The 17,166-nt window shown below is 40.2% G+C and overlaps 1 protein-coding gene across 1 annotated transcript in view; it reads left to right on the top strand.

Annotated features, from left to right (window-relative positions):
* The window catches only part of LOC126335114 (esterase E4-like), a 96,106-nt gene that overhangs the window by 47,787 nt on the left and 31,153 nt on the right, over positions 1–17,166 (top strand). The window contains exons 5-7 of the mRNA XM_049998068.1: positions 2,294–2,478; positions 5,910–6,084; positions 10,239–10,414. Coding sequence (XP_049854025.1) covers positions 2,294–2,478; positions 5,910–6,084; positions 10,239–10,414 — 536 coding nt within the window. The remainder of the gene's footprint in view (positions 1–2,293; positions 2,479–5,909; positions 6,085–10,238; positions 10,415–17,166) is intronic.

Genomic DNA, 17,166 nt, shown 5'->3' with positions numbered 1-17,166 from the left:
GGACTGATGACCACAGCAGTTAAGTCCCATAGTGCTCAGAGCCATTTGAACCTTTTTTTTTTTAATCTGGTGAAGCATCAAATATCTGACAATGCTGCGGCTGGAAAAAGATCCAAGACTGGGACCAACGATGACTGAAGAGAATCATTCAACATGACAGAAGTGCAAACCATCTGCAGATTGCTACAGATTTCAATGCTGGGTCATCAAAAAGTGTGAGCATGTGAACCATTCAATGAAACATAATTGATATGAGCTTTTGGAGCCAAAGGCCCACTCGTGTACCATTCATGACTGCACAACACAAAGCTTTATGCTTTGCCTGGGCCTGTCAGCACTGACATTGGGGTGTTGATGACTGGAAACATGTTGCCTGGTCAGCCAAGTCTCATTTCAAATTATGTCAAGCATATGGACTTTTATGGGTATGGAGACAACCTCATGAATCCATGGAACCTGCATGTCAGCGGGGGGCTGTTCAAGCTTGTGGAGGCTCTGTAATGGTGTGGGACATGTGCATTTGGAGTGATATGGGACCCCTGGCATATCTAGATATGACCCTGACAGGTGACATGTACATCAGCATCCAGTCTGATCACCTCCAGCCGTTCATGTCAATTGTGCACTCCGATGGACTTGGGCAATTTTAGCAGGACAATGCGAGACTCCACATGTCCAGAACTGCTACAGAGTGGCTTCAGGAACACTTTTCTGAGTTTAAACACTTCTTCTGATCACCAAACCCCCCAGAAATGAACATTATTGAGCATATCTGGGATGCCTTGCAACATGCTGTTCAGAAGAGACCTCCACGCTCTTGTACTCTTATGCATTTATGGACAGCCCTGCATGTTTCATGGTATCAGTTCCCTCCAGCACTATGTTAGACATTAATCAAGTCCATGCTGTGCCATGTTGCGGCTCTCCTACATGCTTGTGAGGGCCCTACACAATATTAGGCAGATGTACCAGTTTCTTTGGTTCTTCAATGTACAATGGTAATTTAGTTAACCAACACGTCCAAAGCATGCTGTCTGTCAGTTTATGTAAGTGTCTCCAAAACTGTGAATGCATTCTACTGCCCAGTTTCTCTGTCTGTACCACTTGCTGTATCTGCTGTTCCAGCAACATAGCTAATCATCAGTGCAGGGTTCCTTTCACCATATAAAATTTGCTAGATTTAGGTGGTGATTGTACCACATCACTAATAACAAAGGCTATTCACCAATATTGCTGAGTATATGGTAAACTTCAAATCATTATTCAGTACACCCCAGTTGCCAAGTATGATTGATGGTGAACAATGTCATTGGATGATCTGACTGGAAAGGCAGTTGCTTAGGCTGGAAGTACTGTCTTATGTGCACTTCACAAAAATCAGTTTTGTTTGGCACTTGTACTGCCAGTGCAAGGGCTTTTGTATAGGAATTCCCAGCAATTGTATGCAACATGGAAGAAACCACTGAAATATCCTTGTGCAACACAGTTGGGTGGGCTCCACATTTCTATACTAATGAGTTCAGTTGTGGATGCACTAAAAAAATTACATGGAGCAATTTTGTACAGGTTTGAATTACCAGGAAACACAGAATGTTCTGTAAAAAAATTCTTTAGATTTAGTACTTGACCTCAATCATTTTTAAAGTCACTGGAAAGGTCATACTGTGCCAACTGTGTGGGAGGGTCGTGGAAGTACACAATTTTCTGTTTCTACAGCATTCATTGTCTATGCAGATACATTAAAAACACTTAAAGAACCACAGTTTAAGTTATCATGCTGGGAAAACTGTCCAGATAAACATTGCTCATTGCAACAAGTCACTGTCATTGTGAAGTAATCGATTACATAAACTAAATTTTGCTGAAGATGATCTGCATGCTTTTGGTGGGTCATGACTGTGAGAATTCCAGGAGAGTGGATCACAGGAATATCACTTGATCTGATTGCAGAATAAGATGAATGGTATTTATTATAATATTGTTGAGCACATGTACAATACATTGACACTATACGGAATCATAGAACAAAACTAACTCATGCAACACTCCAAAGATATAACTCAAAGAAAATGTCTGACAATGGTAATTGCAAGCTGATTTTATGCACAATGTTTGTCACTTGTAGGCAAAGTCCTCACAGATTGGTATTTGGGGCCTTTCATGATTGTATTGATCTAATTTTTCAGTCTTCAAGGATTAATGTGTACAATTACAAAAAAATGTGTTTCATGATATTAAATGTGTTTCATCAAGGTACCAACCACCAATTAAAAATTTTTAACTTTTGTTTTAGGCTTGTTCCATAAAATAATTGCAATGAGTGGAGCTGATTTGACAAATGGTGTTAAAAACCCGCTGCAACAAGCAAGAGAGCAAGCAAGGCTGTTGAACTGCCCAGATACAACATCAGAAGAGATAGTTAATTGCCTGAAAGGAAAAGATGCTTTGGAAATTGCCAAAACAGGAGAATATTTTTATGTAAGCATTGTATTATTAATTGCCTAAATTTATTATGTGTGCTGCACAGTAGTGAACATTATGGTCTGTTAAAATATCACATTGCTTCTAGAATAAATCTTTCACTCTGGAGGGGGTGTGGACTGTTAGGAAATTTCCTGGCATATTAAAATAATGACAGACCAAGACTTCAACCTAGAACCTTACTTTTCATGGCCAATACTCTTGTGGGAACAATCAGTATAGCAACCAACTGTAGTGTATGTTGCCTTTTGATACAAACTTTTATCTTTACAGTTACTCTTTTTGTGTTGTTCACATGTTGTCAACAAGACATGTATTTTGCACACTGCGTAGCCTGAGTATATGTAAGACACAAGGATAAATATTTCACTCTGAAGAGGAGTGTACACTGTTACGAAAATTCCTGACAATTAAGACTGTGCACCTGACCAAGGCTTGAAAGTGGAACATTGCTCTTTATGGGGGATGCTCTTACTGCCTGACCTATCTAGGCACAACTCAGGAGAGAGGTAGGGGCAGAAGTACAGCTGTGAGGGTGTGCCGAGTGTCAGGCCTCGATAGCTCAGCTGGTAAGAACAGTCATTATGAAAAGATGAGATTTCATGTTCAAGGCTCAGTCCAGCACATCGTTTTAATCTGCAAGGCAAGTGGATGTCCAAGGATGCGAGAGACAATTCACACTTGCGCTCTTGAGAAGACTTGTTGCTAGATCCAGTTGGCATGGGTTTCAGAGCCGCTATTAAAGTCATCAGAGCTGTGGGGTTCTACAACAGGTAGGAGGGAGGGGGTGCAGTTTCATGATTAGCCACATTTTGGAAGTGACTATTCATGAAGGTGTACAGGTGGTTGTTTGCCTTATCCACATAAAACTGCAAAATATTTTGTTACTGATAACCTTTAAAGAGCAGAAACCACCAAGATCATCTGTAAAATATTTATTTATTTAATGTCACCATTACTAGTTTGGATGACTGTCCATTTCAAAGTAACTCCATGAAAATATTAACAGGACATGGTCACCTAAAAATGGATAAGGTGTCAAAACTACTAGTGAACATAAAAGAAAATTAAGAAGTAAGAGCCAGCCTTAGTGTTTTCTTCCCATAAAAATGATTAAAATCAGAATATGGCAATGTTGCATCAAGAATGAGGGAATTATTAACAGTGCAGTAGCTGTAAACCTGTCGGCACATGATATGGCTGTTGTCACAGTAAATACTACCTCAGATAAAGTAGCAATGGCCTGAGACAGGATTGTAATAATAAATGGTGTGAAAAATTTTCTATATTGTATTCTTCAACCCAAGAACCTGAGATGGATGCCAGCAGGCAATTTGTCAACAAGTGGCCATAAAAGGCTTAACTGTTTTATGATAGTTATGTTAAATCATATAAAAATATTTAGGAAGGTTGTAAAAGGAGCAAATGAAATTGCAAATACAAAATTTATCAACAAGCACAGAAATAAATCCAAGACATTGAAATAATTAATAAATCAATTTGAGAAGGTTACTTTCCAGACATTATAAAATATGCAGAAATGAAATCATTATTTAAAAAAAGACTCTAAAGAAGATAAGGGAAAATACTGTCCAATTTCCCTTCTTCCTGTATGTTCTAAAATATTTGAAATGATTGTTAAAATCCAGATTCAAAATTTTTGTCACGACTTTAATATAATTTGGCTTCCAAAAAAAAGCAAAAGTACAATTTATGCAGCTAATTACTTCATAACTAAAGTTAATTCCACAATAGATAAACCACAAAAAGTTGCAGAGATCTTTTGTGACTTATACAAAGCATTAAACTGTGTGAACCACTCACTATTATAATATAAAATGTAAAAATACAGAATTACAGGCAGTGCCTTACAGTAATGCAAGTCATATTTGACAAAGTGAGGGCAAAGGGCAGCCGTAACATCAGACAAAGGAAAATATTATGCAAAATGGAGAACTATCTCACAGGGGTACCACAAGGATCAATTCTAGACCCTATATTTTTTTCTTTTTTACATAGATGACTTACCGATAAATATAAATCATCATTCAGTTTTATTCACTGGTGACAAATCAGTACTGATAGAAAATAAAAATTCAGAAGAAATTCCCGAAAATGTCATAAAACAGCCTGGCATTTGCTGTGTCAATCTTAGCCAATGACACTGCCATAGACATGAAAAAGGTAGTGGACCATAGCTACTTTGAGGTGATAGCGAGATACAGCATTATCTTTTGGGGAAATGTTAGCAGTTTGACAAAAATATTAACTTTACAGAAAAAGATCATAAGTAACTTGTGTAGTGCGTTACAGTAAGCAGTCAAGAGAGTTTTTTCAGCCACCATTAAGAGGTCTAAACATACTAAGCGTTCCCTCATTTTATTTATATGAAATAATTCTTTTCACAAATAGTAATCCAGAACTGTTTGCTCCTAAAACTTTCAGCACAGATGTGGAACTAGAACCAAAGAAAGTTTCATGCTTCCTACACATAGACTCAATCTTTTCGTGCAGACCCCACAGTATATGGGGATGAAAATATCCTATAATTTAAAAAGACAAATTTTCAAAAGACTGAAACTGATTCAGTAAAAAGAAAATTATATAGCACTCTGACTCAAAAATGCTTTTACTGTACTGATGAATTTTTTAACGATGATCTGACTGTTTGAGCAGGATAAAAATTAATAATTTATATGGTTCTTGTAAGTGTTGTATTCTATGTACAACCTATTATAATTAGAAGTGTGACGAGTCTCCTGTACAATAAAGCAATGATTTGACATGTATGTTAAGAGACAATAAAATTCTGATTCTGATATGTTAGCTTGTCCTGAAGGGACATTAGTGAATGCAGAATAGAGGGCGGGAGTGGCACAGAGATGGACTGGATGGTCTATGAAATGCACATTAACAACATGGACTGGATAGTCTATGGAATGCATATTAACAACATGGACTGGATAAGCTATGGAATACATATTAACAACATGCAAGTTGTGCTAAGCTTTCAGACAATGTACTTCCCTGCAGCTAACAGTGCTGTGTGTGTGTGTGTGTGTGTGTGTGTGTGTGTGTGTGTGTGTGTGTGTGTGTGTCTGTCTGTCTGTCTGTCTGTCTGTCTGTCTGTGTGTATGCGTGTGAAAAATTTTTATTTTTCACCAAAATATTCCGATAACTGACATTGTCACCTTCATCTAAAATGTGTTCTCTACATGAACTCCAAAGGCTATCACATACCGTTGGTAATGCACCTGAAATTACACACAAGGTTAGGTACTAGTTGTCTATCTCTGAAATATCCTACTTTAATGTAGGTAGAGTTCATAATTATTGCATTTCTCTGCTTATCTCCTTCTTCATTTGTAATTGGCACACAATTACAATTGTTCACTTGTTATTTATTACTTAATGCCTTGTTTTTGCAGGACCTGACACGGAATTTAACCAGCTCATTTGCTTTTGTTATTGAGCGAGAGTCAGGAGATGGAGTTGAAAAATTCTTACCAGCTGATGTTGCAGAACAATTCCTGCATGGAAATTTTTCCCATGTTCCTGTGATGACAGGAACAACCAAAGATGAACTCGCTTACATACCCAAGGGTAAATTACTAGCATTTAATAAAATACTCATTTTCTTAATGCAATACTGTAATGCAAGTCTAAAGGTTAGTGGACGGGATATAAATACCATTGTCACTGCTTTCAAATTGTGAATTAGTTGGGTGCCTGTTCTAGCTTGAAGTATTCAATGCATCTGAAATAGTATGTATGTTCAGACTGCAAGTGCTGTTCCTTTTTGACTGTGAACTTCTGCCTCTTGAAATACTGTTTGGATAAACTGTATAGTTATTTCTTGATGTGGACATCTTCACCTCTGCAGTTGTTATTGTGTTCGAATTTGTGAACTGTTATCAATCTGTACTTTACAGTAAATGATATAAAGTATTTTTTCTCACAACAGTTATATTATGTCTTCTGCTATAACTGATGATATCAAGGAACTCAACATTTAAAACAAATTTTGATATATTTGATCGCACATTACATAAATTCCATCTGATAATAATGACAAACGTTCTGTACAAATCTGACAGAATAAATTCTCCAGGATGAAATTTTCACTCTGCTGCAGAGAGCGTGCTGATGTAAAACTATCTGACAGATTAAAACTGTGTGCAATACTGAGACTGGGACCCAAGACCTGTGCCCTTCATCTGCAAGTGCTCTACCAACTGAACAATTGAGCATGACTCGTCAACAGTCCTCACAGCTCTACTTTTGTCAGTACCTCATCTCCTACATTCTAAACTTCACAGAAGTTCTCCTGCCTAACTTGCAGCACTAGCACTACTGGAAGAAAGGAGAAAGAATCTTCTTTTTCTTCCAGAACCTTAACACCAGTGTCATGGCACACTCTTTTTCTTGATAGTGTGCCTTGCTTCTCTGAGCTAGCACCCCATAATACTGAATAATTTCCTGGCCAGCAAGTACCATAGCACGTAGCAAAAATTGTCATCATTGTCCTGCCTTGGTGATGTGTGGCATTCATCTAGGTTAGTGTACATTTACAAAGAATAACAACTTTCCATTGGTGTACAAGTGTAAACCAACTAGCTAATAAAATACACTTTCGCTGTGATGATCATCATTCATAGGCATGGTAGACATTGAGTAACACATCGCTTCACCAAAAGCGGAGTGTTACACCACAAGCATTACTGTTCAGTTCATTATTTGTGTTGTATTTATGCATTTATCTAGCCTACTGAATGGGTCACAACCACTTTTTTTAGCTTACTGAGCACCATCAGTTCTTTCCAAATGACTTTGCCATTTCTGATACTATTGTTGTGGTTCATATCTCAGTCGGTTTCAACTGTCCTTATAGTTTCATTCTGATTGAAAATAGTTTCCTAAGTGAGTAACACTCACCATAATGTGTTAAACTTTCAAATTTGCAATCACAGATTTTTTTATGAAACATTTATAAAATAGGCTGTCAACTGCATAAAGAAATTCACACAAGAAAACTATAAAATTACAGGACAGAATCTCTGGCAAGTACTTCTATTCAAGAGGAAAAATTTCAGGTTATATTGAACCATGGGGTACAGTGGATGAAATGATGAATTTGTTGTAAAAATGACTGCATAGTGTAGCTACCTTCACCCACTACATTTTTTATGCCACTATCCAATTATTTCTGCTGTGGGAATGATTGTCATAAAATGCTAAATTAAAGTTCTGTGTTCATCATCATTGTATGCCTGTGAGACAGTATGGTTGCATAATGTGTTTTAGTATGTTTATCTTGACATGTTTTTCCTCATCTATGGCACAAAATCCTCTAGTGGATTATTGTTTTATGTGTGGTCATATTACCTTGCATTTTCTTTCATTTACAATATTTAAAAAATGCTTTTTTTATTAGCAAATATTTTAATGCCATTTAGTCAAATCAGACCCAATGAAGTATTTGCAGTAACAGGTACTCCATGATGGAAGTAACAACCATAAAATGGACTGGTAATTATCCACCTGTAACTGAGTGATTCACAGCAGTTATACTCACATAATGCTGTAAAGATTTGTCTAGACTTCAGTATGTTGACCCTTATCTAATTTAAATACACACTCTCCCACTCAAAGTCATACAGAAACTGAAATACACTCACTCACAGCCATGCCAGTATGACATCACACAGTGTTTGCACTAAAAGGGAGTGGTACTTCAAAATATAGGAAACTTGCTCTTGTCATGTACAAGAGTGCACAACTGCACAATGAGAAAAGCTTGGTGTTGGCAGAAAGGATCCAGATGGCACAGGTTGTGAAGCAGTCATCATCATTAATTTGAACCCAACAATTACGTTTGTTATTGTCTCTTGCATTTCGAAATCTTCTCTATCATTTTACTTTCTCTCTTTGTTTGTACAAGTAGTTTCACTTTGTATTCATCTTCCCTTTTTCCATAATCTACCATACATTTTATCCTGCCTAATTTACATCATAATTAATTTGAAACCAACTTGCTCCTCTGTTACACGTGCCTAAGCAACAAATTTATGTGGTTACCTTTCCTCATTTTTTATTGCTTAAGTCCAAAGAAATATTTTTTTGACAATATTATGAAAAGAATCGATTGCTGCTCACCATACAGCAGAGATATTGAGTCGCAGCCAGGGCAACAAAAGGCCTACTAAACACCCATGTAAGCTTTTGGGCCATACACACACATCTCTGCAAACACAGCTGACACACTCATGATCACTCTCTCTGGATGCCAATGTCAGACTATGAGAAGCTGGAGCAATAAGTGAGAGGGAGAGCAGCGTATGAGTTGGGGACAGTAAAGTAATGTTTGCAGGAGGATACAGGGACGAGATGGAGAAAGGGTAGGGCAGCTAGGTGCAGAGTTGGGAGGTAAGATGGTATGTGTCTGTGTGTGTGTGTGCAGGGGGGGGGGGGGGGGGGGTTGTTGATTGTCATGCTCATGTAGGACAAAGCACATTGGTTGCAGCTTAGCTTGTGAATCACATGACTGGTTTCACAGGTAACCCTGACTTTAAAGGGACAGGTGATGCTTGTGACCAGACTGGAGTAGTAGGTGGTGGGAGGATGTATGGGATGGGTCTTGCATCTAGGTCTATTACAGGGATGTGAATCATGAGGCAAGAGGTTTGGAGCAGAGGCTATGTAGGGAATGACGAGGATATTGTGTAGGTTCAGTGGGCAGGGAAATATCACTGTGGGAGGGCTAGAGAGGATAATTGGTGGGGCATTCTACATTTCAGGGCCCTACCACAGGTAGCCGAAACCCTGGTGGAGAATGTGATTCAGTTGCTCCAGTCTTTGTTGGTGCTGAGTCATGAGAGAAATTCTCCTCTGTGGCTGGATAGTGGGACTTTGAGAAGTGGTTGTGACTGAAGAGATAAGGCACGGGAGATCTGTTTCTGTACATGGTTGGGAGGGTAAGTACAGAATGCGAAATCCTCAGTGAGACCCTTGCTATATTTTGAGAGGGACTCCTCATCTGCATGTTGTCTGTTTCAGAATATGGCCATCTGGCTGAAAGCTTACTTGTTTAGTATTCTTCTTGTTGTGCCTGTATCAACATCTCTGCTATACGGTGAGTAGCAATCTATCCTTTTAAGAATACTGTCATTAATCCATCACAGATTGTCCTTTTTTTCTGTCATGACAATATTTCTTTAAAATTATTGACTTACATCACTGTTTTATGCCAGGATCCCAACACACACACTTGCTTATGCCAATGTTGTAATGAAAGTACAGTTTACTCAAATATATGATAAGGGTAATGAAATAAGTATAACTGTGTCACTGGCAAACAAAAAATAAGTATGTGAAAGTTGCAATACATTACTAGCACAACAGCACATTATTGTCGTTCAACTGTACACCACATTCTTGGCAAACAGTGGATATGTTTTCATATTACTACCCTAACATGTTTTTTTTCCTAAGATGAATATCAATATGATTACATGGATATTAAGCAATTGGGGATAAGCAACAAAATGTAATGTAACTGATAAAGTGGCAGCTTGTTTTCAGAGTTACATACAGAAGGATTTAATGGCTGAATAGTTTGGAACACATGCTGGTATGTACACAAGGTGGGGCTAGTGATATGGTTAGAAGGCAGCAGATACCAATTCAGAGTGATCTTCTATTATAGCTACTATATCAACTGTTTGATTGTAACTGTATATTTTAAAATTGTCTTCCAGAATTTCTCCGCAGTAATGTATCACAGAATTTGAAAGAGAATTTTGTGTCAATAGTTTTAAACTATGTCCTCCAAGAGATCAATGCTCCAGGATCAAATGAAATTGCTGCAGAGCTGACGAAATTTTACCTCAATGATGAACCAATAACAAATGCTTCAGCGGATGCTCTTGGTAAAGTAAGTGAGAAAGTAGACATATTTAAAGCTATAATTTATGAACAGTGACTGTGGGAAGGTATGCAACTTTATATTGTTTTGTTTTCTTTGTATCAGATATGGTATGTTTATACAGCTATTTGAGACAGCATCTTTTCTTTTTAATCATTGCTGTGTTTCAAATTTGAAAATGTCAGTGACTAGCATTTCCATCTCACATCTTCACTGTGTGGCAAAAAGGCTCAACACACTTAATGCTGTGCAGCTAGAACACAAACTATGCAGCTAACATAGAAAAGGATATATCACTACTCGCCCTAAAGATGACATGTTGAGCTGCAGACAGGCACAACAAAAAGACTTAGACATTTAACTTTCTGTCAAAGCTTGCTCCAGAAAAGAAAACACACACATGCACACACACTCGCACATGTGTGCACACACACACACACACACACACACACACACACACACACACACACACACACACAAAAGCAAGTACATCTTATGCACACATGACTGCAATCACCGGCAGGTTGGATGTGAATGGAACTGTCACGTTGAACAAAAGCAACAGTCTGGGACAGGCAAGGGGGAGGGATATCAGGGTATAGGTTAGGAGAGAGGAGAACACTGTCTGGTGGAGTATGCAAGGGACTATGTGGCGGCATGACAAGATCACCACACACTGCGTCGGGAGGCTGTGAGGGAAGGAGATGGGGAGGGAGGGGGAGGGAGCGAAAATGGGTAGGAGGGGGGAAGGGGAAAGATGGATGGGTGTGTTGGCAGAGGGTGGCACACAAAGAGGGTTAGGGAATGAGAATAGGGAGGAGGTGATAGGACAGAGGGGGGAAAACTGTTGGCTGGAGGTTGTGGCCATGATAATTTCAGGTGCTGAGAATGTGTTCTTGTTGGTGGTTGGGGGGATCCAGATGGCATGGGTTGTGAAGCAACCTTTGAAATTTCACATGAAACCCATGCCATCTAGATCCAGCCCACAACCTCCAGTTTTTCTGAGCTGCACAGATGGGAGCTTTGCTTACAGCACGTCCTTTGCTCACATAACCTCTATGGCATAAGCCTAAGGTAAATTGCTGACCCAACACCCTCCGCCCAAGAAAGAGAGAGAGAGTGTGTGTGTATGCATGTACCATCACCTGTCCCAGTAATCCCACCCAATTTGTGTCAGCTAGTTGTGTGCTGCCATCTCTTACTGCAACCCCAGCTAGTTCACAGGCAGCTCGCCACTCTCTCCCATGAGTGACTAGACACTCTTACTTCCAACCCCTTCCCTGCATCCCGCCTCTCTCCATCCCTCATACCACCCCACCATGCACCCCCACCTCACCCCAGTACAAGTACACTCACCGTGGGCCAGGAAAGAGCTGGCAGCTGACTGAGCACAATGTAGGGCGACAGACATTTGCATGTAAATGAGTGTGTATTTATTAGCGTGCATGTTTCTCCTACAAGCTTTGAAAATGAATTTCATTTTGAAAGCTAGCAAAGCTCTATACCTTATGTTTGTACACCTATCGATGACGCAGTGTTGCTGCCTTTTGGTGAGTCATCTCCTTTATTCCTAAATAATTTATATATCGAAAGTTTATTTACAGTTGCTGCTGTCAGCCATGTTTAGGACTCTGTTGAGCACAATTGGCCTGACAGGCACAACTGAAATGATTTTGTTCCCCTCTCCACAGTTAGTTGGCGGGATTTCCCCACTATTAGAACCTTCCTGTCTTCAGGTGTTGTTTACAGTCCCCTCCACTACTTTACGTGTGACCTTTGTGAAGAGCAGATGTGATGATAGTGGCATCTCATGCTCATTGTGCCTGAATAGGCTTCACTTATGGATATATGTATCTTTGGTTCTTTTTCATCAGAGTTGTTCTTTTGCTCAATTGATGAATGAGTAATGTGAATTTTGTGAATATTTTGTGAAAATATATAGTACCATGAGCTTGGCATTTCAGGCACATTGTGTCTGAATATGGAATTATCCAGGTGTTCTCTATTTTAAAGTCCAGAGTCTCCACAGGTATGGCTCAAAATAATTATGACTTGTCTCACCCCTGTCATCATGAAGAAACTCAGGATTTGCTGATGTGCACTGACCAGGAAAACCCCATGCTGTCAGAGAACCTTGATGATGATGGTGACAAGATGAGGTGGAAGAACGTCAAGGTGATTCTGTAACAGAACAGGATGGTGAGGATACTGCTGAGAATGAAGAAGGAGGAGACAACAAGGCAAGAAACTTCTATGTGGGAGGAGATAAGAAGACCATGTGGGCCAAAAAGCCAACTGGGAAAAGACTTCGGCACTCACCTCCCTGCAATAATAGGAAATGCTAAAAATGTTAAAAGTGCAATTGAATGTTGAAATAATTTATTCACTGATGACTTCCTTGACACCATTGTCAAATTCACAAATCAATACGCTGACACTATCAGGGATCATTTATCCAAATAGAGAGATATCAGTTTTGCAGATGTAATTGAATGAAGAGTATTTATTGGTTTGTTGTATCTAATTCTCCATTGACCACAACAAACTTCTTCAAACAATCCTTCCATTACTTCCTGGCAGGTTAAAACTGTGTGCCGGACTAAGACTCGAGCTCGGGACCTTTGCCTTTCGCGGGCAAGTGCTCTACTGACTGAGCTACCCAAGCACGACTCACGCCCCGTCCTCACAGCTTTACTTCTGCCAGTACCTCGTCTCCTATCCTCCAAACTTTACAGAAGCTCTCCTGTGAAGAGTCTCGGCCTGGCACACAGTTTTAATCTGCCGGGAAGTCTCATATCAGCGCACACTCCGCTGCAGAGTGAAAATCTCATTCTGGAAACATCCTCCAGGCTGTGGCTAAGCCAAGTCTCCGCAGTATCCTTTCTTTCAGGAGTGCTAGTTCTGCAAGGTTCGCAGGAGAGCTTCTGTAAAGTTTGGAAGTTAGGAGATGAGGTACTGGCGAAATTAAAGCTGTGAGATGGGGTGTGAGTCATGCTTGGGTAGCTCAGTCGGTAGAACACTTGCCCATGAAAGGCAAACGTCCTGAGTTCGAGTCTCGGTACGGCACACAGTTTAAATCTGCCAGTAAGTTTCATATCAGCGCACACTCCGCTGTAGAGTGAAAATTTCATTCTAGAATTCTTCCATTGTTCAAAACAGTTTTTAAATTCACTTATCAGGATGTTCCTTATGCCTTCCAGCAATTTTTGTTTTACCCCTCCCACATTGGCAAAACACTTTCCCTTCATGTCCCTTTTGAATCTGATGAACAAAAAGAAATCACAGGGGGCTAGATCCAGTGAGTAGGATGAGGGCGGACAATTGGTATTGTGCCATTTCTGGTCAAAAACTGCTTTACAGAGGAGGTGACGTGGGCCAGCATGTTGTCATGATGGAAGAACCAGTCACCTGTGCATCAAAGATCTGCCCTTTCATTCCAGATACCCTCCCTCAATCTTTTCAAAACCTCCAAGTAGAACTCCTGGTTGACAGTTTGACCTGGGGGAATGAACACCACATGCACAACACCTCTGCAGTTGAAGAAACAAATGAGCATTGTCTTGATGTTTGACTTCACTTGGCAAGCATTTTTGAGATGTGGAGAGCCACTTGTCTTCCACTGATTTGTTGCTGCTTTGTTTTGGGTTTGTATGCACAGCACCATGATTTATCAGTAGTAATCACCTTGGAAATAAATTCAGGGTCCTCTTTAAGCTGATTTTTGAAACTCAAAACATGCTTGAAGTCAACGCTCTCTTTGCTCGTTTATGAGAAGGTGAGGGACAAATTTGGCTACAACCCTTCTCATCTGAAAATCTTATGATAAAATCCTCTGAATTGAATTCCATGATATTCCAGACATCTCCAGAATTGATCAATGGTTCAACAACAGTCTTCACAAATCTACATCTACATCTACATCTACATCCGTACTCCGCAAGCCACCTGACGGTGTGTGGCGGAGGGTACCCTGAGTACCTCTATCGGTCCTCCCTTCTATTCCAGTCTCGTATTGTACGTGGAAAGAAGGATTGTCGGTATGCTTCTGTGTGGGCTCTAATCTCTCTGATTTTATCCTCATGGTCTCTTCGCGAGATATACGTAGGAGGGAGCAATATACTGCTTGACTCTTCGGTGAAGGTATGTTCTCGAAACTTCAACAAAAGCCCGTACCGAGCTACTGAGCGTCTCTCCTGCAGAGTCTTCCACTGGAGTTTATCTATCATCTCCGTAACGCTTTTGCTATTACTAAATGATCCTGTAACGAAGCGCGCTGCTCTCCGTTGGATCTTCTCTATCTATTCTATCAACCCTACCTGGTGCGGATCCCACACTGCTGAGCAGTATTCAAGCATTGGGCGAACAAGCGTACTGTAACCTACTTCCTTTGTTGTCGGATTGCATTTCCTTAGGATTCTTCCAATGAATCTCAGTCTGGCATCTGCTTTACTGACGATCAACTTTATATGATCATTCCATTTTAAATCACTCCTAATGCGTACTCCCAGATAATTTATGGAATTAACTGCTTCCAGTTGCTGACCTGCTATTTTGTAGCTAAATGATAAGGGACCTATCTTTCTATGTATTCGCATCACATTACACTTCGCTACATTGAGATTCAATTGCCATTCCGTGCACCATGCGTCAATTCGCTGCAGATCCTCCTGCATTTCAGTACAATTTTCCATTGTTGCAACCTCTCGATACACCACAGCATCATCTGCAAAAAGCCTCAGTGAACTTCCGATGTCATCCACCAGGTCATTTATGTATATTGTGAATAGCAACGGTCCTATGACACTCCCCTGCGGCACACCTGAAATCACTCTTACTTCGGAAGACTTCTCTCCATTGAGAATGACGTGCTGCGTTCTGTTATCTAGGAACTCCTCAATCCAATCACACAATTGATCTGATAGTCCGTATGCTCTTACTTTGTTCATTAAACGACTATGGGGAACTGTGTCAAACGCCTTGCGGAAGTCAAGAAACACGGCATTTACCTGTGAACCCGTGTCTAAGGCCCTTTGAGTCTCGTGGACGAATAGCGCGAGCTGGGTTTCACACGATCATCTTTTTCGAAACCCATGCTGATTCCTACAGAGTAGATTTCTAGTCTCCAGAAAAGACATTATACTCGAACATAATACGTGTTCCAAAATTCTACAACTGATCGACGTTAGAGATATAGGTCTATAGTTCTGCACATCTGTTCGACGTCCCTTCTTGAGAACGGGGATGACCTGTGCCCTTTTCCAATCCTTTGGAACGCTTCGCTCTTCTAGAGACCTACGGTACACCGCTGCAAGAAGGGGGGCAAGTTCCTTCGCGTACTCTGTATAAAATCGAACTGGTATCCCATCAGGACCAGCGGCCTTTCCTCTTTTGAGCGATTTTAATTGTTTCTCTATCCCTCTGTCGTCTACTTCGATATCTACCATTTTGTCAACTGTGCGACAATCTAGAGAAGGAAGCACAGTGCAGTCTTCCTCTGTGAAACAGCTTTGGAAGAAGACATTTAGTAATTCGGCCTTTAGTCTGTCATCCTCTGTTTCAGTACCATTTTGGTCACAGAGTGTCTGGACATTTTGTTTTGATCCACCTACCGCTTTGACATAGGACCAAAATTTCTTAGGATTTTCTGCCAAGTCAGTACATAGAACGTTACTTTCGAATTCATTGAAAGCCTCTCGCATAGCCCTCCTCACACTACATTTCGCTTCGCGTAATTTTTGTTTGTCTGCAAGGCTTTGGCTATGTTTATGTTTGCTGTGAAGTTCCCTTTGCTTCCGCAGCAGTTTTCTAACTCGGTTGTTGTACCACGGTGGCTCTTTTCCATCTCTTACGATCTTGCTTGGCACATACTCATCTAACGCATATTGTACCATGGTTTTGAACTTTGTCCACTGATCCTCAACACTATCTGCACTTGAGACAAAACTTTTGTGTTGAGCCGTCAGGTACTCTGTAATCTGCTTTTTGTCACTTTTGCTAAACAGAAAAATCTTCCTACCTTTTTTAATATTTCTATTTACGGCTGAAATCATCGACGCAGTAACTGCTTTATGATCGCTGATTCCCTGTTCTGCATTAACTGATTCAAATAGTTCGGGTCTGTTTGTCACCAGAAGGTCTAATATATTATCGCCACGAGTCGGTTTTCTGTTTAACTGCTCAAGGTAGTTTTCAGATAAAGCACTTAAAAATATTTCACTGGATTCTTTGTCCCTGCCACCCGTTATGAACGTTTGAGTCTCCCAGTCTATATCCGGCAAATTAAAATCTCCACCCAGAACTATAACATGGTGGGGAAATCTACTCGAAATATTTTCCAAATTATTCTTCAGGTGCTGAGCCACAACAGCTGCTGAGCCCGGGGGCCTATAGAGACATCCAATTACCATGTCTGAGCCTGCTTTAACCGTGACCTTCACCCAAATCATTTCACAATTCGAATCTCCGTCAATTTCCTTCGATACTATTGCACTTCTTATCGCTATAAACACGCCTCCCCCTTCACTGTCCAGCCTATCTCTGCGGTATACATTCCAATCTGAGTTTAGGATTTCATTACTGTTTACGTCTGATTTCAGCCAACTTTCTGTTCCTAGTACTATATGGGCGTTGTGACCGTTTATTAATGAGAGCAGTTCTGGGACCTTTCTATAGACGCTTCTGCAGTTTACTATTAGCACATTAATATTGTTATTCCTTGTTGCATTTTGCCTACTCCTGCCTTGCCGCGTCTCAGGAGGCGT

The sequence above is a fragment of the Schistocerca gregaria genome, chromosome 2, assembly GCF_023897955.1.
Source record: "Schistocerca gregaria isolate iqSchGreg1 chromosome 2, iqSchGreg1.2, whole genome shotgun sequence".
In the NCBI taxonomy this organism is placed as follows: Eukaryota; Metazoa; Arthropoda; class Insecta; order Orthoptera; family Acrididae; genus Schistocerca; species Schistocerca gregaria.
The sequence above is the reverse complement of the archived record's forward strand: the minus strand, read 5'-3'. Positions and strand labels throughout refer to the sequence as shown.